This window comes from Apodemus sylvaticus, chromosome 13, assembly GCF_947179515.1.
Source record: "Apodemus sylvaticus chromosome 13, mApoSyl1.1, whole genome shotgun sequence".
In the NCBI taxonomy this organism is placed as follows: Eukaryota; Metazoa; Chordata; class Mammalia; order Rodentia; family Muridae; genus Apodemus; species Apodemus sylvaticus.
In genome coordinates, this window is record NC_067484.1 from 73,771,894 (window position 1) to 73,797,610 (window position 25,717).

Sequence of the window (25,717 nt, forward strand, 5' to 3'; positions counted from 1 at the left end):
AATGTTGGGATTATAGGTGTCAAGGCACCTGGCTTGTCTAGAGTTCTTTTCTTTACGGGGCATCAATACAAAGGTATGACTGATTAATCCAAGAGGCAATGTGACTAGGCCAAGCATATGTCTGTTGACTAGTCTTAGAGCGAACTTAGGGCCCTACAATGAGCCAAATCAAAGATAGTTCAAGAATTCTAAAGGCTTGAGATATTTCTTGTCAGGAACCAGGGACAAAGGCCAAATTCCTCATATCATACTTATGTACTGAAAAGGACTCACTTTTGATCTCATAGGGAATAGTCTCTAAGACAATGATGAGACAACCCCCCAAAACCATAATGAAATTTTATTACGTACAGTTGATAGAAGTAGGAGTAGTAAGTACTCTTCTGTACAAAGCAGACAACTGGTCTTAAATACAACGGAAAGAAATGTTAGTCCTACAACAACAGATGATACAAATGGAACCATTTAGAGACACACTAAAACATTTAAAAGTATCTTCTTTCATGATAGTCCACTGTGCATTTTTTTAGAGATGGGGACACGTCCCAGGCAAGGTCACAATGGCATTTTATTGCCCTCGATGCTGATTTTCACTGCATGTGCAGATCTGCTTTTTTTCCTGATATCTGTGAACTTTCGCATCTGTTTATCCAGTCGACTGATACCTTTCTTGGAGGTTGCCTGAAACTAAGATTGGGGAAAATTGAAGAACAGATTATTGAAATAAGCAAACCTAGCAGTCAGAAGACTCTGGAACTTAACAATAACCAGAACATGCTTTGGTGACAAGAACAAAGTGTTAGGAAAAAACTATTGAACTCTCAGTGACGATTAACAGGTTATTGTCTGTGCTTTACTTTTAATTTTGCCACAATCCATAGAAACTTCCCAAATGATAGAAGGGGGAAATACAGAAAGTATAATCTTCACAAGGACATCTGACTATATGGGCTAGTTATACAATTTTAAACAATTCTGGTATTAAAAAACAAAAACCAAAGACAAGTTATTAGAGAAAGACTTTATATATAACCAACCCCAGCAAACTGTGACGTGCTGAAGTTCTAGATTCAGCCTTGGGGTGAGTTTCCCTACTCTGCTTCAGCAGTATCAAGAATCCTGTGCAAACTATACCTGTGGTCACTACTACTGTCAGGATATTTTCACTTCCTTTTACAATTAAAGGCTTAGTTGGGTTTTTTGTTCTAGTTGTTGTGCTTTGTTTAAAACAAATATTTAAAAATATTTCAAATAATGAATGCCTTACAAAGATGTGGTTTCAGAGGAACTGACAGTTTTTATAAAATAAATCTGAAAAAGTCTGCTGCTGATGTCAATTCCAGTGGGAGTTCTTGCTGACTACATTAAGAATGATGGCTGTGACAGCTTGAATGAGAGACTATAGTCTTATGTATGTGAATGCTTAGTCACCAGGGAGTGGAACTGTTTGAAAGAATTATAAGGATTAGGAGGTGTGGCCTTGCAGAGCTATGACCTCTACAGGAGAGAATTCGTGCTTGGTACTGACCGAAAGCCATAGCTTGGGAGGTTATAAGCACTAGGACCCTATTACTGTTGTGTTGCTGCACAGTAGTCGTGGTTCTACTCATGTATTAGCCCTATTCTAAGCCTTGGTCAGAGAAGCTTCTTTCCATAGTGGGTAGCAGTTAGTGTAGTGAGTCATAATTAGTCAAAACATCAAGAATAAGTGATTGTTCAGCTGTCAGCCTTAAATGGGAAATCTGTATCAACACCCAAGGCTCAGGGAATATAGAGAAAGAGGGGCTGGAAAACTAATAGCCAAGGGATGGGGAGTAATACTGGGGAATGCTGTAGTTGTGCTCACAGGCTCACGGCAGCTATGGTTACTACCTACCTGACACTCCAGCAGACAGCATAAACTGGATTCAGTGAATTACAAAAACTATATATAAATAGGAGACAGTGAGATGGCTCGGTGAGTTAAGGTACTTTCTGTCAAGCCTGACAACCTGAGTTCCATTCCCAAAACCAGGTGCACCATGGCACACAAATTCAGAGATACATAAGCACATGCAGAAATACATGTAAATAAAAAAATCAAAACCAAGAAGCTACATAAGGAGAAATATGAAGGTAGAAAAAGTACATGGGTATCCAGAAGGATAAGGGAGGAGATACTGGGGGTGGGCAGACAGGACCAAGCTATACTGCACACACACACATAATTGTCAAAAAATAAAAGACTAGCCGGGCAGTGGTGGCGCACACCTGTAATCCCAGCACTCTGGGAGGCAGAGGCAGGCGGATTTCTGAGTTCGAGGTCAGCCTGGTCTACAGAGTGAGTTCCAGGACAGCCAGGGCTACACAGAGATACCCTGTCTCTAAAACAAAAACAAACAAAACAAAACAAAAACAAAAATAAATAAATAAAAGACTAAAAAAAAAAAAAAAGACAGATTAGAGAAGACAGGTGCTTTTCTTTTACTTCTCTCCAAATATTTACTACTGAATTCCCTCCAAAGCTATAACCTCAGAAACACTAAGAAGGTCAGCAAGACTCTCTAGAACTACTGTGAGCCTTCTTAGTCCATTCAGACTTAGCCTCACCCTAATATGAAGCAAGTTAAATCATTAGGCAAGGAACAAACTTTCTATGACATTCTTCAAGTTTTCTAGGAATATCCCAATTCCAAACTTGGCACTAGTAGTCTCAGCATAAAAATTCACTGTCAGGTGAGGAAGTTTTGTCCTAGCATACCATTCCTAAGCCTTCCTTTCATTTTGTACAAGGAGCTGGTGGAAACCTTACTGCTTAAATCTCTGACAATTACCCAACTCCCTGAAGGCCCATATCAGGCTGGGCGTCTCTTTGTTCACTCCTCGGATCTTCCCTTAGTAGTCTGAATCCTCCAGGATCTGTTTGGCATTAGCACCAGGAACACACCCAGGCTAGTGCCAGGCTGCTCCTGCTCATGGCATATAACTAGTTCACAAATTTCTCAATGATTGAAATTTTACCACAGTCACCTAGTACCAAACATGCCAAGTCCAATGATCTTCATTTTCTGATTCATCAACTCTGTAACATTCCTTTGGATATTAGAAAAGCCACAATGTTTTATCACGAGGGAAAAAAAGCCTTTAGAAAACTAGTAAAGAACATTTGCTTAAAAAAAAAAAAAGGGGGGGGGGCACAGCTACTACATGGCAACACATAGTAAATCATTAAGAATGGAAGTCAGATGGAATTTTGCCATATTAAATTAAAACCAAACCCTCAAACTCAAGTTAGAAAAGAATATAATCATATTATAGACCAAAAATTTTTAAAAGATTAACATTCATGCATGCATAAAAAGGAGCAAAAAGCTGTAATCCAAAATGTTAACTTATAGCGAGAGTGTATATTGTATTAATTTTATCTGTAATGCCTGTATTCTAAAACTTTATATAAAAATATGCATATTTTTAAAAAACTATACATTGCTGCCACCATTTTACTATTACTTTTTTAAAAAAGCCCCATCATTCAAAGAGATGGATCTCTATGAGTTTGAGGCCATAGCAAGGTTTGGGCCAGCCAAAATATTGTCTGTCAAAACAAAAAAAATTTGATTTTATTTTTTTAAGACTTATTTACTTATATTATGTATGTGAGTACACTGTTGCCTCTCTCCTCAAACACACTAGAAGAGGGCATTGGATTCCATTACAGATGGTTGTGAGCCACCATGTGGTTGCTGGGAATTGAACTCAGGACCTCTGAAAGAAGAGTGCTCTTAACCACTGAGTCATCTCTTCATTCCCAAAATAAAGTTTTTTTTTTTTTAAATCAGAAATAAGCAAATAAGTATATATTCACATTAATCACAAAGACTATTACATATCCCTTAAAAATAAATCTCCCATGAAGATTAATGAGGAAAAATGAACAAAATGATATACCAGTCTGATTGGTAAGAGTTAAATTTTGGCAGCCTAGATAAATATCAGCAAATTATGATTGGAAACGCGGGAAGGGAGCTCTCCTTCACACTGGAGGAAGAGAATACACAGCTCTCCTGACCACTCCACCTACAAGGATATGCGTTCATAATAAGCCACAACAGACAATAGGCACATGGGCCCTAGAAACATGGACTGTGCTTCTAGAGCAGACTGGCCAACAAATTTTTATTACATTTTTGTGGCTGCATTATCATTTCCAACTTTCAAAAACAAAATATTAGGAAAGGAATATAAATAAGGTGGCTAAAATAAGGGAGGATATGTGAAAAAATATAAGGAGGTTAAAAAAAGAATAAGAAGGAATAGCAAGGAGAAGTGGCCATCAGTTTAGGTATGGAACCAGAAAAAAGGAAGTCTGTGTGGAGGAAATATGATCTACATAAAGCCCATCTCCTTTACTCAGTTTTCAGTAGTTAAGAGCAAGCACATCATAGCAAGAACATAAAGGAATTGAAGGAAGCAGAAAAGCACAAAAGACAGCAAGATACTGTGCCCAGCAGTGAGGTGTTACTCTCGATCTCAATGTCACTGGCTTATAACACCAGCTAATGAATACCTATTGAATATATCTTCATATCCAGTAGAAGGTGTTAATGAGTTCTTGATGAATGCTATCATGTCACTGACTCTATTATTATTGACATAGAAGGGGACCTCAATGTCAATTCCTAAGATTCAGAAGCCTTAGTGACTCATGATGCTGGGCAGGATTATTTGTTTCAGAAGCTGATTTCAGGTCCGGCTTTTTTTGTGCCTAGGAAAGCACATACTTGTTTCTACTCTGCTGGCAATCCAAGCCCATGCACAGCTCATGCTTCCTTGGGAATATCTCTTACACACAATCTGGAAGGCCAGGGCTACAGGGGCATCCTGTTGCCTTCAATGCTGAACTTGACAGCACGGTGCGTTTTGCTGAGCCTCTTCTGTTCTGCAAACCGCCTCTTATGCTTTTCCAATCGACTTAGGCCCTTTTTAAGAATACCAAGCTAGAAAGAATGGTTTGATGGGAGAAAAATATTACCAAAAAACATTTGTGTAATATCTTCATTGATAACAGGGAAAGTGTCTATTGTAACAATTTCACAATAGAAATATTTAAGCAGATGGAGAGAAAGGGAGGTGAGGATCCTAGAAAAGTAGGTGAATTCTTTCTCATAATCCTTTAAGTGAATGAATACCTAAGAGATCCCAAAACAGATCTCTGTGAAGCAAACCCTAGCTGCTGTAAACATTATTAAACACAAAGAAGGGAAAACAATTCGAAATGTGGTCCTGCTCTTCCTCCGCTCACTCACCCTGGATGACTCCATCTCTACATTCCACTTGGGCCTGACCACATAGTCCTTGTTTGACGGCATTGGGACTCTCGCACGGGCACAGAAGCCAGGATCTCCAGGTCTAAGAGCCCTGAGGGAAGGAAGAAACACACACACTGCTTACTTGGTTGGCCTACCTCCTTCCACGAAACTACTTGACAGCATGGGAAAATTTTAAAATTCTTTTGTATTCTTTAAGCTTTAGACTTAAAAGGATTCTAACACCAATCAACAACAAAATACTTGTTAAATGAATTATCCTCTTAATTCTTCAGGGCACACAATATACTATTTTACAATTATTCAATAAACACTAAATTGAAAAAAATTAGCCTTTGTCAATGGGAGCACATTATTTAATATTGTGCTTATAATGAAGTAATAAACAAAATCTTCTCTATATACTAAGAAAGACCAAGACAGAACTCTTACTTTTCCTCTCCTGTTAGTACCTTCTCCAGGTCTCTTCGTGGTGTCTGACCACCAGTGCTGAAAAAGAGCAAACAGTGAGATACCAGTAATCTCAAATTCTTAGAACTATGGGAGAGAATGTCACAATACCACATTTGTGCAGAAGGTTTCATTCTGGGTGACATACTCAAACCATATGTAGAACTGATATCCTGCCCTTCCAGGATATATCCAGAATACTGATAAACTGACCCAAGAACTTTTTTTTTCCTCCTATGGTTTTAGAATTGGGAGGTTGTTTTCTGCAAATGGCGAGAACACTATAGTCTCCAGCACTCCAGCACTGGGATAGCATATTGCATTCAGCTGTCCCAGAAAGGTCTTCCCTAAACGCCATTAAACTACACTTGTGTATTCATACCTGTTCCCTCATACCTGCTCATTCTTCGTCGCTGTGGCATTTGTTCTAGATCTCTCTGCTCCCTTTCTTCTCTTGTCATTCCTTTATAGTTTGAGGTAAGACCAAATATGGGTCGAGACCACTCATCTGCAAAAAGGGAAAATAATAAGTATTTAGTTCACAAAATAGCATTTTCTCCCAGGCTTTTAAATAACCATAACCTAATACTGGGCAGTATTATAAGCATTTATAGAGTATTTCTTTTGTTCGTTTTTTTTTTTTTTTGTTTTTGTTTTTGTCTTTTCGAAGCAGGGTTTCTCTGTATAGCCCTTGATGTCCTGGAACTCACTCTGTAGACCAGGCTGTCCTTGAACTCAGAAATCCGCCTGCCTCTGCTTCTCAGGTGCTAGGATCAAAGGCGTGCGCCACCACTGCCCAGAGAGCATTTCTTTTTAAATGTGGTGCATGGGAAGAATGAAAACATACCTAGAGCTTACAATCAATCTGTACTCCAATTAGGATCTAGATTTTTCTGTCATAAGCAAAGAAGCACATGAAAGGTTGTAAAGGTTGGCAAGAGCAACTATGGCTAATTTTCTTGATAGTAGTGCTCTCTCTATATATAGCCTCTCATTTAATCTTTAGAATAGCCCCAAAACCCAAAGAATTATTACTATCTATTAAAGAGGTGGAGACCAAATCTGAAGCTTAGGTTACTAGCTGAGGATTTGCAGGAAGGTGATGGAGTCAATACTATAGTCTAGGCATGGCTAACTCCAGGGCCTGCATTCCACCCACTCTCCATGTTCTTGGTCCACAGCTAGAAGACATGTTATAATTGTTGTAGTTAATACTGGAAAACACATCTAAATAGACTTAAAAGCATTTTAAGCATAAGAGAAAAAAGTTAATACCTGTGTGAAGGCACTAAAATTCTTCTATTCTACTTTACTGAACCATTTAAACAAACATTGGTAAAAATACAATCCCCCCTCTCTCTAGACATTAAACAAATAGAAGCAAATGTCACATACTGATCAATTTCCCTGCCATGTCCTTGTTGGACCTGGACTCCTTAGGGTGCTTGTACAGGTACATCACCGCCCGGCCAATCCCACTGTGCTTCAGGGTCTCCTGGCTCACACTAGGTAGCTGGGGACACAAACACATGCATGCATATCACTTCATCATAAACTGGGGGAATGTTAATCTAGAGATCTTCAAACCCTCTTTCACCCACATTAGAACTAATACAAAATTCCATTTCAGGATCTACGAAGATACGGAACATCCTTTGTGCTGACATCAAAAGTCGAGATTTGAGTATTAGTGAAGTAAAATCTGACAATGTGAAGAAATATGAACTACACATACTTAAAGAGGACAGCAGCTCAGCCCAGGCTCTGGAAAGCAGCAAACCTAGGCCTGCTAGCTACATGGCTTTAACTTGTCTTAGTTTCCTCATCTATAAAATAGAGGCAGTATGCCTAACTTTACAAGTTTTTTTGTAAAAGACCAATAAGCTAATATTCAAAGCACCTAGCACAGTGTTTTGTACACAGAAGCTTCTTCCAAGTTTCTTCAGATGTTAAGCAATTTGTCTTGGGTGTCCTAATCATCCAAAGGGAACCCAACTAGAGATTCAACTGAAGTTTATGTCTCTCAATGCAGTGCACTTTCTACTTCAAGTGCCTCTCTACAATATCATCACGACTGGACTGCTCTTCTAAGAAACCATTGGCTGCACTAAGAACCCTTTCTTTGAAAACTGTCATTAGTCAAGTTTTATAAGGTTGTTTGTTGTTTGTTTTTAATGCTCATTTTATTAGGTATGGTCACTTTTCCCAAACCCCTTTTCAGGCATGCTGTAGCAGAACAAAATGTGTAAGTAAATAGTACAAAATACAAGCCTTGACTACAGAAACTATATCAGATACTTAATAAATTACAAATTATCTGTGGCTAACCTCTTGCAGAATCTTTAACAATTCCTCCCGAATCTTCAGTGCAGGCAAACTCCTATCTGGTAGAGGTGAGAGCCATTCTTTAATGGCAGACATCACACCACTGTCAATAAATGTTTCTTTAAGGTCCTGCCTACAACAGTAATGATAATAACGATGAACACAGTAGCCACGCCAAGTCTATCACCCTGTCTTTATTTACACAGTGACATCTCAAACTGCTTTTAAAGAAAGTTTATTTATACTTACTGCTTACTCAACCTCTATTCTAGTTTCAAAGGCAATATAAAAGTTAGCTTCCAGAACTGTACAGACTTGACAAAGGTAACTTGCTAAGATATGCAAGTTTTACAAAACAGATTAATACAGTATTAATGATACAGACAGAAAAAAAAATGAAGCCCAATTATTACTAAAAAAAAAATAGAAAAGAAAAAACAACTAGAAAAGAAAAAACTATTAGAATAGTTTCACAGTGGGGATAATATCAATTGAACACCAATATTTAAATTCTGCTTTACATTGAGGAATAAAATAGAAAATGCAATCTATGTGAAATGTGCCAAATAGCTTTGCCTGCCGCAGTGGAGAAAGCAGTTCCAGTTGACTCACTGGTGTGCTACGCCATTTCTTCAACTAACAAAAAATAGGTCGTCACTTTATTCAAAGAAAAAACAAAGTTGGTCCTGACTACAGCAAACTAATGAGAGAATTCCCCAACATGGATTTAGTAAGAGCTTCATTAAAGGAAGAGCAATGAAGGTCTCAATGGTCTATAAAGAATAAAATCAGTAAATTTCCAGGTTTTCTTTAATATTACTAGTTTTCTGTTTACAAGATGCATTAAGGTTTTTTAAAAAAAAAACTTATGAACCAGGCATCATGGCACATGTCTTTAATCCTAGCACTTGGTAGGCAGAGAGGCAGGCAGGTCTCTTTGAGTTCAAGGCCAGTCTGGAACTTTTAGGACAGCCAGAGTTACATAGAAGACCTTGTCTCACAAAAACAACCACCCCCCCCAATGTATGAAGAACAGTAACTGAGGAAAATTTACTCATCCCTGATTTCTACAGCCCAATAGAAGGACAGAATTATTTAATACTTTTAGAACAATGTATGGTTTGAATATTATTTTATTAAAAGAAGAAAATTTTCCAAGAAAACAAAATACTTACTTTTTAAGGTGCATAACCACGGTAGGCAGTAAGGTTAATTTTTTCAGAGCTGGCTTTTTTTGATTATTCAATTGCCTGTCTTCCTATTCAGAAAACAGAATCCCCCCCCCCCAAAAAAAAGTTCAAAATAAAGCAACATTAACTCTTAATAGACAATTATAACCACTACAATTCTGAACCTTAAAATAGAAAATTATGTTCTAAAAGAAAGCATAAGCTGTTTGCACAAAGCCAAACTCCTTACTTGTTTAATCAATCAAACCCATAAAACTTTTACATCGTTTTTTAACCAACAGAACCGAGAGGCACAATGTCACTTTCAGTACTGACAAGTTTTCACCTTTTTGGAGTTTATTCTAGTAACAAAATATAGCTGGGAAATTTTGGTTTCTTTTCAAGAATTATCTCTCTATGAGGAAGGATAGTAAAGTATGACCTATTACCAAAAATATTTATCTGAATAATTTCTACTTTTTATACACTTTATATTTCAAAAGACATCAACTGTGTTCGTTAACCAGATAGCTTTGAAAACAAACTTTCCATCCACTTAAAAAACGATTCAATTTTACTTATGATTTCATTTCCTAACCTGAATCTTTAGAGTTAAGATTATTTACAGAATTAAAATTTAGGAAGCACACTTTATTACAGAAAGCAAGGAACTTTTTATGGTAGTCTAAGCTTAAACATTTAAAGAAGAAGCAGCCACAACATCTATTGGTTGGGGGTGGGAGGGAAGAAAAGGGAATTTAGAAAAGACTCGTACCTCAGCTGCTTCATTCATCTTGACAATCATGGCACTCACAACATCATCGGCATCACTAATAAAAGTGCCCCCATCTCGATTTCGTCTGCGTTTGCCACACATGCTCTTTTTTCGTTGTAACATCATCTCAAAGTCTGACAGAAAGTCCATACTAGGCAGCAACACAAAATCAAGCTCTTTAATCACACACCTTCTTTAATCAAATTAAGAACACCAAATTAGCCAGGCAACGGTAGCACATAAGTTCAATCCCAGTGCTTGGGAGGCAGAGGTAGAGGTAGGTAGATCTCTTAGAGTTCTAGTCCAGTCTGGTCTACAGATCAAATTCCAGGACAGCCAGGGCTACACAAAGAAATCCTGTCTCCAAAAACAAAAAGAACATCAAATTGTCTAATCTTTAGTCAAAGAACTGTTATTTTTTGTTTGTTTTTTTTAAAGATTTATTTATTTTATATATGTGAGTACAATGTCACTGTCTTCAGACACTCAGAAGAGGGCATCAGATCTCATTACAGATGGTTGTGAGCCACCATGTGGTTGCTGGGAATTGAACTCACGACCTCTGGAAGAGCATATGGTGCTCTTAACCCCTGAGCCATCTCTCCAGCCCTGATGTTTAAGACAGTTTCTTTGTGTAGTTTTGGTTGTCCTAGAACTTACTACATAGACCAGGCTGGCCTCAAACTCAGAGATGTATCTGCCTCTGCCTTCCAAGTGTTAGGATTAAAAGCACGAGTCACCACCACCCAGCTACATATTTTAAAGCGTACATATGCATAACTTCCTACCACAAAAAGAGAACCTTATGTCATTTCTTATTCTACCCACTGTAAACATTAATCACAATAAGGCCTAAGTTTTTCATATGCAACACTCACATCTGTCATCTATTAGCTTGAGAAAGAATATCTCAAGTCCTCAATCAAGAGCACAGTCAATTTAGGTGTATTGTCTTTTTAGGAATAGGAAATGTTCCATTATTTGAACATTTTTGTCTTATGAATTATGACTAGAAAAAAATTAACTGCTACTTTTTAGTACTGAGGAGCACAGCTGAAACCACAGTGACTGTAGGCATGCTAAGTGCCTGCCTTTATAGCCATTCTCACTTAGATCCAAGCGGGTGCTACCTCACTCTGCCACTCCTCATGCTAATAAATCCAAAACTCTGAAATCAGCACCCAAATGTTGCTGCTTAATTCTTGCACATCATTAAAGAGAAACTCTCTTTGCTAAAGCATAATCTTTAAAACTGTGAACAGTGTTCAGTCCATGCCCCCCCCCCCTGCCCCCCATCATCATTTTGTGGACATGGTTTGCAACCATTTTAACAAAAGTAAGGAAAGTATAATTAAGAAATATTTTAGTGTTGCCTTTAGATTTATTTCCCCTGCCTCTCAAAATGAGCATCCCACCCCTTCACATTTTTTTCACATTAGGTTATTTTTCAGTAGAGTTTATCTTGTAAAAAATAAATCAGGAGTGTCATGTAATGGTATAAATTTAAGACATCTGATCACAGAGCAAATAGCAGGAAAGGATTCACTAATAATATATAGAGGCGATGAAGGAGAGAAAAAAAGGAAGAAAAAGAAACACACTCTTCCAATTCTGGAAACCTAGATGAGAAACAGGAAACCTCAACAGTCTCTACCATCACTTTTCTCATAACAACAAAACCACTTACTGCTTTCCTCTCTTTATGTTATCATCGGAATCAGAATCTTCTGCTTCTTTTAGCTGTGTTTCATTTTTCTCTTCCTCCAAATCTTCTTGGTTAAAACCCTGAAGGCACAGTGAGTTAGCCCATCATAACCATCTTATAGATTTCCTTTTACAAACAACTCCCAACTTCTCATGTTAAATATATTCACAAAAGACAAAGAATACTGAATAGGTATCAAAAAGGATGTAACAAAAGCTCCCTCCTTAACCTCTAACCTGGGGAATTTTTTTTTGTTCCAGAAACATCTATATCTGTATGAGCACTTTCATGCTCTACTGTCTCCTTTTATTACATATGTCAGCACACTATTCATAGTGGGTAGGGGATACTGTCCTGTACTTGCCAAATTCTACAACCTAAAATACTTCCATTCTTTGTAAGGCTTTGTACTATTTCACTGTAAGTACTATAGAACTGCTGCACAGAAATAAAACAACACATACTTAAAACGAGCAGTCCCATCTTATACTTACCGTAAATTCCTCTTCTTCTTCATCACCAGATTCTCCAAATATATCTGCAATAAGATTTCTACAAAGGAAAATATAAGAAGATTCATCTGCTTTCTTACATTTGCATATGTATTTTTACAAACATGGTATAATTTAGGGATAGTAAAATGTGCATGCAGCCTTAGGCATCTAGTTCAGTGGGTTGCAACGAACTTGGGTAACCAGTGCTCTACTCACGTAGCCTATTTCCCCACGTATGTTTCCTCACAGCTGTTTCTAACTTGAGCAGTGATGAACCCACAGATAAGGTTGTTTTGTTGTTTCAAATACTCTGAATGAGTCGTATCCCTAGCCCTTGACAGCTCTTTTAAATTGGCCTTCCACCACCAAAATCCAGAGGTAAATTACTGACCCCAGTACCATGTGTTTTACTAGTTCTTAAACTTCATGTAAATGGAACCATAAAACACTCCTTTCATCTCCTTCAGTCAATGTAATTTTTTTTTTTCTGAGTCAGGATTTCCTCTGTTTCTTAGTCTTGGCTGTCCTGGAACTCACTCTGTAGACCAGGCTGGCCTCGAACTCAGAAATCCACCTGCCTCTGCCTCCCATGTGCTGGGATTAAAGGCGTGCGCTACCACTGCCTGGCTAACATAATTTTAATGTTGGAGTTTGTGTAGTAATACAGTAGAGTAATACTCAAGTCCAAAGCCATATTACTCTACTGCTGAAGATCCCTTGAAAACCCTCTTGTTCTCACTTACTCTTCTTCATTGCCTGATTCACTATCACTCCCAAACAGATCCTTCTCTTCATTCTTCTTTACAGAAGACTCTTCTTTCCCGACTTCTTCTTCACTGTCAGATGCTACTGTCTTCTCTCTTTTGCCTGATTTGTCTGATACAACATCACTATCAGAGTCATCAGCATCAGAGACAACTCGACTCTTCTTTGCTGCTGTTGGAAAATACAATCATTCATGGCCAGTTAGAGGCCACTGATACACAAAATCAGAAAACTGAAGACAAGTCTGGTATACATCAGATATCTGGACAAACCTCTGAACACACTTCAGAAAATTCAACTGATCATCTCTGGGGCATAGTACTAGCAATCTCCGATTTTCAAGAAACCATAAAAAAAACTATTCCCATACCTCACATTCTTCTTTTTTATGTAATTTCCCCCCTACACTTAAGTGCAATTTTTTTTTTTTAACTGTACTGAAAGTGGTTTTTTGAGACAGCGTTTCTCTGTATAACAACCTTGGCTGTCCAGGAATTTGTTTTGTAGTTCATGCTGGCCTTGAGATCTGCCTGTCTCTGCCTTCTGAGTGCTGGAATTAAAGGCATGCACTACTACCCTACAACTCTGGATTCAACTTTTAATTTGGGTTATTTTCCTTTATATATTTACCTAAATTGTTTATGCCATTTATTACCATTCTTGGACAATATCTTTCTTTTCCTTAGTTTTATATTTTTCTGTTTGGCCCCTATGTCTCTGTCTTCCTTGCCCCATTAGTCTGGCTTTACCTTATTGTCTTTAAAAGAACCCAATTTTACATTTAACTAACTTTGTTTTTGAATTTTTTTTTTTTTACTACTTAAGTGATTGTTTTCCTTTTAAGTTTTTCTAATTGCCTATTCTGTCCCTGCTAAAGCATTATCAGCTTTCATCTAGTATGTCTCGTTTCTCTTTTCCTGCCCTTCCCCTCCGTCTTCCTTTACCTTTCTGATTACTTCCATCCCTGCCCTCGGTAGTTTCTGACTTCCCAGCACCCTCTACAGTAATGCTGCCATGTGCAGCCACCCAGCCCTGGTAGCTTAGGGGCAATGGCTAGTTTTAGCACTTCCTAAACCTTGAATGCTGCTGCTGCTCCTGCAGCAGTCTGTCTCCTTCTCACTCACTATATGGGATTGAGCCTTCAAGAGCAGACTGCTCAGGAAAATGGCTCCCATCCGCAGATTAAGAAAGGATATTCAAAGCAAGAGGTATATAAATCACCACACAGGAATACAAGAAATGTGAACAGGCAAAGCTACATGACTCCTCAACTATTAAAATCAAAGGTACTGAAACAGCTAAAATGTAAGACAAAAGTTTCAAAACTTTCCCGATAAAATGAACAATGACCTGAAAGGCTACAAAGATGAATTTGATCCATACCCCAGAGAGCGAGTGAGCACCACACAGGGGAAAGGCTACAAAACAGATGAGAAACCTGAATGGAAAAGTCAGCTACACAAAAGAAAAAACAGCAAGAAAACAGATTTTAGGTGAGGGATAAGGGGGAAATTGTTAGAAACAAACCTTAGTAAATGAAATGTGACCTAAAGTGCACTGTCTTCTGCTGAAACAACTATTATTATAAATGAATGTATTTTTTTTCTAAAAAAGACAAGTTGCATAAAAAGGTATTAAAAAGTATTACCTGTGAAGATGGAGTCTGAGGCAGTAAAGACTAACACTCTGTAGAGCTATGGTCTCTAAATAGAACCCTCTAAGCCTTCTCGTGTGTGGATCCTCAACAATGTTTTAACATTTAACAAAGAGAAGGACTTCAGTTCCTGTCCAAGTGAAATTCGAATTAGCAGTTGCAAAGAATCCCAGCCTACCATAGATACAGACAGGAGTTTTCATGGGAACATATTTCTTTAAAATATTAGCTCTTCTAGGAAAGAAAAATGGAAGTCTTTTATATTAGAAATTAAACCATCAATTCAAGCACACAGAAGTTATTACAGTAAAGTTAGGAAATTTAGCCAATGATAGGAGAGGAAAATGAGTGTTTTCATTATATTTAAGAATATTGTGCTAGGTGTTAGGATTTAAGTCAGTGTCAGCACCTGCCTACCACCAAGCATAAGGCTCTTGTTTGACTCTTAGCTTCAAAGAATAAAAAATAAAAATGAGGCAACTAAACTATCATGTTGGAAAACAATACAGATCTAACATCTAACATTAACTGTAGAGATTCAAAGCCAGTCAAAGTGCTGAGAACAAGTGACTACTGAATGCTCAACATAAACGAGACATCTATATCATCTGCGTCACTCCCTCTAAGTCTCAGAAAATAAATAAGGTAGAAAGAACAGGGAGAGCCCAAGAGTCAGAGGAAGTGGGGAGGTGGGGAGGACTGAAAACTTCCAATCATTTCATGGATGTTGCCTGCTTGTTCCAACCAACAGCTATGAATATGTGTCCAAGACTGGAACCATCAATATATGGTCATGTAGGGGGATGAAGTTCTGAAGCCCCATCCTCCCTGATGATTTATACTCAGTTAATGGTTGTTAGGAAAGAAAACATTTTTTCTTCAGTAGTGGAGCCACTGGGGAGGTACACAACTTCCATAAGGTAACCTAATAAAACTCATTTGGTTACAAAACAAAAATAAAAAATGAGAAAGTTTGAGAGGACCAGTGGGAGTTGGACAAGCCAGGATAAGTATGATTAAAATATATTATGTACTTAAGCGAAAAGGTCATGAAGAAATTAACATTACAACTGATATGTACTAATAAAACATACCAGAAGAGGACCCAGTAAGTTATTTTGGGTCTAACTAGAGACAAGGAAAGCGACAGTTGCACAGGATTGCTTACATGCTGTGTCGTCGTCGTCCTCCTCACTATCAGAAAGCACAGCAGCCTTCCGCTTTGCTACTTTCTCCTCAGCCCCCTCCTTTTCTTCATCATCATCACTGTCAATTTTGGGCCGTTTGGGTTCTTCCGCCTCGCTGTCAGAGCTGTGCAGCCCTTTTCTGTCTGTATGGCTGTCTGACTCATTCTGCACTTCAGAATCTTCCCTCTTATTCTCCGCATCACTGTCATCTGATTCTGGCTTTTCTTTGTGTCTGGAGGCGTCCTCAGCTTCAGAATCACTAGCAGGTCCTTTCTGAGGGTCCTCACTTTCTGAGTCGCTGACTCGGGGTTTGGGGAGCTCCTCACTTTCTGAGTCACTGGCCTGGGGCCTTGGGGGGTCCTCACTTTCTGAGTCACTAATCCGAGGTTTGGGGAGCTCCTCGCTTTCTGAGTCACTGGCCTGGGGCCTTGGAGGATCCTCACTTTCTGAGTCACTGATCCGAGGTTTGGGGAGCTCCTCGCTTTCCGAGTCACTGATCCGAGGTTTGGGAGGCTCCTCGTTTTCTGAGTCACTGGCCTGGGGCCTTGGGGGGTCTTCGCTGTCAGACTCGCTGACCTGAGGCTGCAGAGTGTCCTCTGTTTCAGAGTCGCTGGCTGCATGCTTTCTAACCTCTTCCTTTTCAGAGTCACTTGCATGCCCATTAAGAAGCTCTTCATTTTCAGAGTCGCTCCCATGTTGGTTGACAGCTTCATTTTCAGAATCACTGGCAGGAGACTCTGCATGCTCCTCGGATTCAGAGTCACTGTCCTTTCGCCTGTGAAGCTCCTCACTTTCAGAGTCACTGGCATTAACATTGGAGGGCTCATCATTCTCAGAGTCTGTTCCATTACGTATCTTGGTCAAGCCATCTTCTCTATCACTAGTTTCATTCTGAAAAAGTTAGAAAAAATTAGCAATGTCAAAAAACAGCAGTGAAACGTTAAAAATTTTCAGCTTTTTTTTCTATATGTAGACTTGTAGATACTAAAAGATTTCTTTATCCTCTACCTATACAGATGCATCACTTTAAATTAAGGCCAGTCTGTGAAATGAATTGTCACAGTCTGGTCCCCAAAGACTAGTATAATTAAGTCTGTGTAGTATACTTCCAGATGTAAGGGGGGGTCTCAGTTTTTTAAAATGGAGCCTTAATTCCTCACATAATTCTAGTTACCCACAGAAATCTCTACAGCCAGTTCAGAAGTAGGATCTTTACAGGGCTGCATGAGTATACATTTCTCAGGAAGAAACCAAGAAGTCTAGCATAAAACTTGGATAGATAGTTTGGATTTGCCCTTAAAAAATGGTTTTCATTTTATTACCATCGCAACAGCACAGCGTATCAAAGAAAGGATAACTGCTACACATATTCACTGAAATATAACAAATTTAGGAAATGTAAAATTGCAAGCTTCTTAAAATTCCCAAAGGCATGTTTTCTTGAGCTCTCAGTAAGCAATCGACTTGACTCCTTGTCAATGAGGAAGCAGGCATTTAGTAAGTGGACTCAGAGACTGCAGGAGAACATACAATCTTATGAGCTTTCTCCTTAGCACACTTCTGATTTCAGAAGAGTGTAGGTGAAGAACGATGCAGAAAGTCATCTATAAAGGCAGGCATTTTAAACTGTTTTACCACAGAGATCTATTAGAGCACAGAATGCTCTCTAATGCACAGGTACACACACATTTGGTGAATGATAATAATAATGAATAATAAAGGGTTAAAAGGATAATACAAAATTAAATAAACATTTATTTAATAAATACTATGCTCAAAGTTGTAGATGTTTCCCAGGTCCTGGCCCTAAGGAAGTATTTGTCTAAAGAGAAGTCAGAGAAACACAAGACAACACATAATAATTTGATCCACCACCATGAAGGTATACAAGATATTTTGAAAATGTGTGTGTATGCATGTATGCATGTATTTATGTATGTATGTACACACACACAGTTTTTGGTGGTGGGGGGGGCAGAGGTACCCAGACAGGATTTCTCTGTATAGTCCTAGCTACACTGGAACTCATTCAGTAGACCAGGCTGGCCTTGAACAGAGAAATCTGTCTCCCTCTGTCTCTTGAGTGCTAGGGTCAAAGGTGTGTGCTACATGAACACCTGGCTCTTATTATTTTTACTTCTTAGACTTTTTCTTGTTTCTTTTTAGTACTGGTAAGTGAACTCAGAACTTCACACATGCTAGGTAAGTTCTACCACTCAGCTCTACCCCAGTACCTCTTGTGGGAGATATTTCAAGACATGATTTCTGTATGTAGCCTGGCTCCTCTGGAATTCGCTCTGTAGATCAGGCTGGTCTCCATCTCAGAGATCCTCTTGCCTTTGTGCCTCTCATGTGCTGGGATTAAAGGTGCCCACAACCACCACCTGTCCTATCATTTTTAAAATGAGATTTATAAATATCCAAACACTCATCTATTATGTGGCATGAAAAGATGAAACAGCAATCACTTCAGTCAAGAAAGAGCTAGTTCCGGGCATGTAGGCACACAACTTTAATTTCAGAACTTGGGAAACAGAAGCAGTTAGATCTCTAAGAGCACAAGGTTAGTCTGGTCTAAATACTGAAGTCCCAACCCAAGCGCAGCTACATAGTGAGACCCTGTCCCAAAACAAACAAAACCAAAAAGAAAAAAGAGAAAGAACTAGTCAACAGACTCAAGCAGGAGGCAAAGACATTACAGAATTTAAGAAGACTATATTAGAAACAGAAACTATGTAGTTAAAAGATTTAAAAGTTATCAAAATATTTTATAATTTTAGACTTTTAGCAATCAAACTGAAAACTTAAACTTTTTTTTAAAATAGAAATCAGACATGAGTATTAAAAAAAATCACAAATTGTCACAAAATTTCTTAAGAAACACTGTTTTTATTCAAACAGGATCTCAAGTATCTCAGATTGGCTTCAGGCTTGCTATGTAGCTGAGGCTAGATAACCTTGAACTTCTGATCCTTTCTGCTTCTATTTCCCGAAAGCTGGGATTATAGGTATGCACAACTACATCTAGTTTATACAGCACTAGGTACTGTACTCAGGGTCTTATAACATTCTAAGCAAGCACTCTTATAGACTGAGCTACATCCCTAGCCCAATGTCATCCTCTTAAAGGCGAAAAATTCCCAGTTAGAATGGTCAGAAAAGACTGAGCACTTTGAGGGCCTGTGTCTCAAGCTTTCTTTGCAATAATTCATACTGCAGTTATAAATAACTATGGTTATCTATCATAACGATCTTGTTCATTTCAGCATTCAAATAGCACTCATATTCTTACAGACTATGTCCATAGCACATAACAGAAATAACTGACCTTTTGGTTGTAGCCTCAGCCTTTATCTGCTGAGCCATCTCCTAGCCTCAATTGACATTCTGAAGTGAAGAGCAAACTGCAGTAAAGCAGTGCTTTGTAATACGAGGGGAGGACAGGGGAAAGAAGAGGAGAGGCTAAGAAAAATTGTAAAATAGCATAATGCTGTCAATACAATGTAAACTCCCAGAGAGAAAGAATCACAGTGTCTTAAAACATTTTTTACCATAAAAACATAAAAAAACAAAGCTACATTTTAGAATATCCCCTGTCCATCAAAAGCTACCTTACAATGTTAAAAAACAAAAGCAGTCCTGATGACTAGAAAACTGATTTTACACAGATCCACGGGTTTTATGAGGAAAACAACCCTGCCTGCCTCCCCCTAAGTCACTTCTGTCCTGACACAGAACTCTTCATGTCACTGCTACCTCCATGCCCTTCACACATGCTCTGCCCTTTATTTTTTTATTGCTTTTTCCTTTTCATAAAATTCAGCAGCTATAAAGCTTAGCAAGAATATTCCTCACATGAAGACTTCCTTTTCCATCTTCCATTCTAGAAAGAAAAGATTCTGTGCAATGTAACGTGAAAGTTAAGAACTGAAACTTGAGCCACAGTACAGCCTGGGGTCAAAACCATAGCCCTGCCACTTTATCCTGTGACCTAGGAAAATTTAATGCCTCGAAGTCTCTTTTTCCACTATGTGTCAGTCAGGGATAGTAATTATACTTTTCTTTTCTTCCTTCCTTGCCATCCATTCATTCGTTTTTTCCAGTCAGGGTTTCTCTGTACAGCTGTCCTGGAACTCACTCTGTAGACCAGGCTGGCCTCAAACTCAGAAATCCTCCTGCTTCCGCATCCCAAGTGCTGGGGTTAAAGCCTGGCTAGTAATTGTACTTTAAAGAGTTGTTCTAAACATTAAATGTATGAAAAGCTGCTAATAATAAAACCTTACTAGTTATAATTATTAATCATAAATCTTTCACAACACAGCACAACATATCCTGTAACAGTAGAGCTACTTTTTCATACTCTACAGCACCTTCTATTTCTACATTGCCAAAAAGAGACTCTACCTTCTCCATCATATATTGACCTTAAGATCAAATACCACTTTTTCCAATTAAAAATTTTTTTAATTTATTTTATATGCATGATTGTTTTGCCTGCACAGAAAATTTTATGTATGTGTGAATGTCACTGCATGTGTGCCTGTTGCCTGCAGAGCCAGAAGACAGCATCAGATCCCCTGAAACTGGAGTTACAGGTGGTTGTGAGCCATACCCTGTGAGTCCTAGGAATTGAACCTGTGTCCTCTAGCAGAGCAACAAGTGCTTTAAAGAGCCATCATAGAGCCATCTCTCTATACACCTATTTTTTACATCATGGAAAAGTACTTGTATAAATCCCACACAAGGGAGTCAGAAAGGCGACTCTGGATAAGAGCACTTATTGTTCTTCCAGAGGATCTGCATTCGGTTCCCAGTACCCACAAGGTGACTCATAACTAACTCCAATTTGAGGATATCTGATGCACTCTTCTGGCCTCATAGAAGCTGAACAAAGCCTGATCCCCAGAACAAGTTCCAGGCTAGCCATATTTTGAGACTCTGTTTCAAAAACAAAGTGTCTAGACAGCACACAATTTGAAAATATCATGGGTTTTTGTTACATTTCATTTTCCAAGAGTAATAGGCAGACATGATGTGATATTTCATAACTTTCTCTCTGCACAGTAGTAACTCTGGTCTCCATTCTGTTCAAGATTTGCTCTTACTAAATGTCAGAAAAACATTAAGACTGGGTCTACAAGAGGTGAGAGTTGCCACACAGCAGTACCTATGCCACACAGACTACCCATGGTCGTCCTCCTTCACCCTCCAGAATGGGACAGTGGAGGTTCAATGATCTTCAGCCAGGAATCTTCAGATTCATCAAAATCCGGCAAAAAGCAAGTGGAGAAACTTCTAAATTCAGGAAGAGGCAAAGTCTGTAATATCTGAACCAAGATTACTTTTCTTCCAGTCTCACAGCTTATGATTCTAAGGTAATGATCCTATTCTAGACCAATCATAAACCAAGGCCCTTCTATCCTGATCCCCACTGAGACAGCTTTCTTTTTGGAGGAAGCAAGATATCCTGCTTTAACGTGACTAGAGTGGAGACTATATCCACTAGTGAATGCATTCCAGATCAGAGCACCCCATCTTCTGTGCCATCCTTAATCAAAGGCTGTATCTCAGACACTGACACTGTTCTTCCAGCTTCCTAAGAATATGGTAACAAGATGCTGTCTCGTTCCAACTCTGGCTGAGAGCTCAGCTACTGGAGCACTGGAAAAAACAGGCTTAAGCTAAATCACTCTTGATCACTTCCCCAAAGAAATGGACTTCACATATAACCAGATTTAAGGAAATTGTTGCAGAAAGCACTTGGGAAGAGATTCTAGACACAGGCTACACCAAAGGCGAGTTAGTTTGCTGGACAGCACCAGGGATTAAGGCAATGAGGATGAGGGGCTAGACCTTACTGGGGGACTCGGGTTTGATTCCCAGCACATACACAGTAGTTCAGAACAGTTTCTAACTCCAGTTCCAAGAGATCAGATGCATTCTTCCGGCTCTACAGACACCAGGAATGAACACACACAGGTAAATCACACACCATACATAAATAACAAAAAACACAGCTAGAAGTCATTCTTGGATTGGATTAGAATACTAGTTAACACTGTTCTTAGAACTACTTATTCTAAGGAGCCAGGATTTGATGGGATTACTTTATAAAGCAATATAAATCACAATGCATTATTCAAAACAAGTACAATCAAGGGGCAGCAAGGAAATTCACTATCCTGGTATGGTGAAAGAAAAAGGGAGCTCTGACAATCTAAAAGTCAATAATAGTGAGGGGACCACCAAATACCTTGTGGATGTTACTATGTAGTTAGGCCCAGAACTTTATTTGTCATTATCCCCATTAACATAGCATTCTGAGTATACTAGGTATGGTGTGTAATCTAGCAATGACTGAAAATATAGAGAGCATTTCGTCTATTACACAAGCACTATACCTTAAAAAAAGTTTGTTTTTAGACATGGGAACTCACTTAGTAGCCAAGGCTGGCCTTCAAACTCAGCAACTCTATTTCCAAAGTGCTAGAATTGCAGGCATGAGCCACTCTGCCTTGTTTACCATTTTAAATGCAGTAACAACCCAAGGCTTTTACATGCCAAGAACACTCTCTCACTAAGCTACACCCTCCATCTCGTGTCATTTGTAGAACACAATGTCATGTGTAGAATACGATGTGAGTGAGCAACCTTGATTTGGGTTTTAGATGGCAGGGATGAGGCAGAGTCCTGGAATCGATTTTCATGGATACAGAGGTGATTGCTCTGTTATATTCATATCATGGAATTATTAAATTACACTTAGTGAGATTATTAATGACATGGAGAAATATTTAATGTTATTTTAAGCAAAGAGATAAAAATAATATACAGACCCAAAATATACATTTTATCTTAAGTAACTTAAAAGATATGTACAGTTTCTATGTGGGAGGAGGAGACCATGTAGGAGAAATAATCTGTACAGGCCATTTCTGAGACAACATGTCGATCTTAATTTCCTTCTTTAAAATGATTTCATTTCCAAGTTTTCCTTCCACATGTACATTTACTTATTTAGGATAGGTATTAGTTACAGACAAGCAATTTTCCATGTTTACCACTAAGTATGCGGCTATGAGATGGCTACCTGAATAGGTTCTAAGCTGACACACACACTGGTGTTCTTTTTTTTTTGGCTTTTTGGCTTTGTTTTTTTCCAGACAGGGTTTCTCTGTATAGCCCTGGTTGTCCTGGAACTCATTCTGTAGACCAGGCTGGCCTTGAACTCAGAAATCCGCCTGCCTCTGCCTCCCAGAGTACTGGGAGTTCTTTCAGAGGACCTGGGTTCAATTCTCAGCACCCACACAGTGGGTCACATGTGTCTGTAACTCCATTCCCAGGACATCTGACATCTTCTTCCGGCCTTTGCAGGTACCAAGCACATACACAGTAAACAAACACGTGTAGGCAAAACACTCAACACACACATAAAAAAAAATGATAAAAATTTTCCACTATTAATAATTCTGTTTTAACATGTTACTTTTAGGGGATAAAGAGAAGCTTCAGAGGTTAAGAGCATAGGCTGCTCTTCCAAGAGGACTAGGTTCAATTCCTAGCACCCACTTGGCCACTTGAATTGTCTTTAACTCCAGTTCTAGGGGACATGATAACCCTTTCTGGCCTCTGAAGGTACCAGGCATGCACATGGTATATGGACATATATTGAGGCAAAACATTCATATAAAATATAAAGAAATCCTACTTTTATTATTTTTGTGTGTGCGCGCATGCACATGTGCGGTATGCCCATATGTGCGAGTGTGCACACATGTGTGTTCCTGTAGAGGTTAGAAAGGAGTGCTAGACTGCTTGTAGCTAGAAATAACCCTGACATAAGTACTGCACACTGAACTTGGGTCCTTTGGAAGAGCAGCAGGTACTTTTAACTACTGAATCATTTTCTCAGTCCCTACGCTACTAATAATTCTTACCTGTCATTAATTAAAAATAGAATTTAACTTATTTAAGAGACTCTAACCCCGGATGACATCAAAACACCTAAACAAGCCACTGTAAACCTGCAATTTGCTGATCTCCCATTCCCCTTATAGATTATAATCCCCACACTTGCTCCTTGGTGTTCCTCAAGGACTTCAAACACATTGCCACTTAAGGTCACTGGCAGGAATGTTCTTCCCCTACAGACACATGCCTAGATGGCTATTTCTTTGGCATCCTTCCTCAGCCATCCCCTTTAAATGTCCCCTTTGTAATAAGGCCCACACGGACCTACTCAACATGGAAGACTAGCTTCTTTGTACCCTACATTGCTCTATTTTTGTTCTATTTGTCACTTTCTAATAGACTACACAATTTAAAATATATTATATATCATATATAATACGGACATATGATATATATTTTAAACATACTAAATATTATATACTTATATGTATTACATAACATATATAAAGTATAAATATATATTTTAGCATATATTTTAAATATATTCTTATGTATAAATATATTTATGTATACATATGTGATAATATAAAATATACAGTATGTGATATATTTTTATTAAACATATATTTTATATATATGCATACATGTATATATGTAATGTCTTTTTCCTTCTACTGGAAAATAAACCCAACAATGGGATTTTGATTCTTAAGTCACGGTATATCCAAACCACCGTTAAAAAAGGCATGACCCACAGCAAGTGGTCAGCAAATAAGCTCAATGTATATGAATGTGAATGTATACACTAAAAAAATAATGCGTCTGTAATAACAGAGTCAGTATAACTTTTTTTTTAAAGATTTATTTCTTTACTTGTGCATGAGTGCTCTATCTGCATGTACACCTGCATACCAGAAGAGGAAGTTAGATCTCATTGTAGATGGCTGTGAGCCACCATGTGGATGCTAAGAATTGAACCCAGGACCTCTGGAAGAACAAGGGCTCTTAACCGCTGAGCCATCTCTCCAGCCCATTATAATTTCTAAGACATATCTACTATTTAAAATTGGACAATCTTCTATGCTTATATAATAAAAATGTCAGTCATAAAATTCGTACACAAATCCAATCACCCTTATCACTCCTATTTGTTTCAGTATATATCAAAGATATATGTTGACTTACTGGAAAATTATACAGTATTATGTTATTAATAGTGAAAAGTTATATGACTAGGAAAGTATATTAAGTAGCTTCAAAAACATTTAGGACAAATGTTAAATAATAGACTATATATACATTTTACCATTTGGTTATTAAACTAAAACAACTTTTAAAGCTACATTTGCCGTAAGTATCGTTATACATGCCTGCAATTCCAGCTACTCAGGAATCTGCTAAAGCAGAAGAATCAAAAGTTCAAGGCTGCCGGGACAGCCAGGGCTACACAGAGAAACCCTGTCTTGAAAAATACCAAAAAAAAAAAAAAAAAAAAAAAAAAGTTCAAGGCTAGCTTAGCTTGGGTTATATAAAGAGTTCAAGGCTGTAGCCTGGACAATTTAGCAAGACTTTGCCTTAATGATAAAAATAAGGCTTGCAAGATGGCTCCATTGGTAAAGGCATTTGCCACTAAAGCTGATCACTTAAATTCCATCATTAGAACCTACTTGGTAGAAGGAGAGAACTAACTACTGCAAGTTGTCCTTTGACCTGTACACCATGGCATGCTCAGCCCCGACCTCCAAATAAATATAATAAAAATACAAGGTATCTCAGTGGTCAGGTGTTCACTTTCCTAGCAGATGCAAGGCCCTGGGTTCAATCCCAAGCAACACAACAACAAACCAACACAAAAGGGCAAAGCAGTGCATCCGAGTTATAATCCTAGACCTTGCTAATCCCTGACATGAACCTTAATGAACCATATCTCACTGACTATGTCAAGTAGTATTTCTGACTGCTTACTGCCCTTGCAA

General features: G+C 38.4%; 1 protein-coding gene across 3 annotated transcripts in view; it reads right to left on the bottom strand.

The window, feature by feature from the left end:
• Positions 1–321: 321 nt before the first annotated feature.
• Iws1 (interacts with SUPT6H, CTD assembly factor 1) overlaps positions 322–25,717 on the bottom strand; it is a 28,168-nt gene continuing 2,772 nt past the window's right edge. Inside the window, exons 3-14 of one of the 3 annotated variants that reach the window (XM_052156067.1) lie at positions 15,812–16,721; positions 12,968–13,157; positions 12,225–12,282; positions 11,713–11,810; positions 10,026–10,176; positions 9,257–9,339; positions 8,085–8,214; positions 7,152–7,269; positions 6,153–6,264; positions 5,739–5,795; positions 5,286–5,397; positions 322–687 (exon numbers count right to left, since the gene is read on the bottom strand). In XM_052156067.1, the coding sequence (XP_052012027.1) occupies positions 556–687; positions 5,286–5,397; positions 5,739–5,795; positions 6,153–6,264; positions 7,152–7,269; positions 8,085–8,214; positions 9,257–9,339; positions 10,026–10,176; positions 11,713–11,810; positions 12,225–12,282; positions 12,968–13,157; positions 15,812–16,721 (2,151 nt within the window). In that variant the 3' untranslated portion in view covers positions 322–555. Of the gene's footprint in view, positions 688–3,365; positions 4,977–5,285; positions 5,398–5,738; positions 5,796–6,152; positions 6,265–7,151; positions 7,270–8,084; positions 8,215–9,256; positions 9,340–10,025; positions 10,177–11,712; positions 11,811–12,224; positions 12,283–12,967; positions 13,161–15,811; positions 16,722–25,717 lie in introns of those variants that run through there. The other 2 variants (XM_052156066.1, XM_052156068.1) reach the window with 2 other exon arrangements.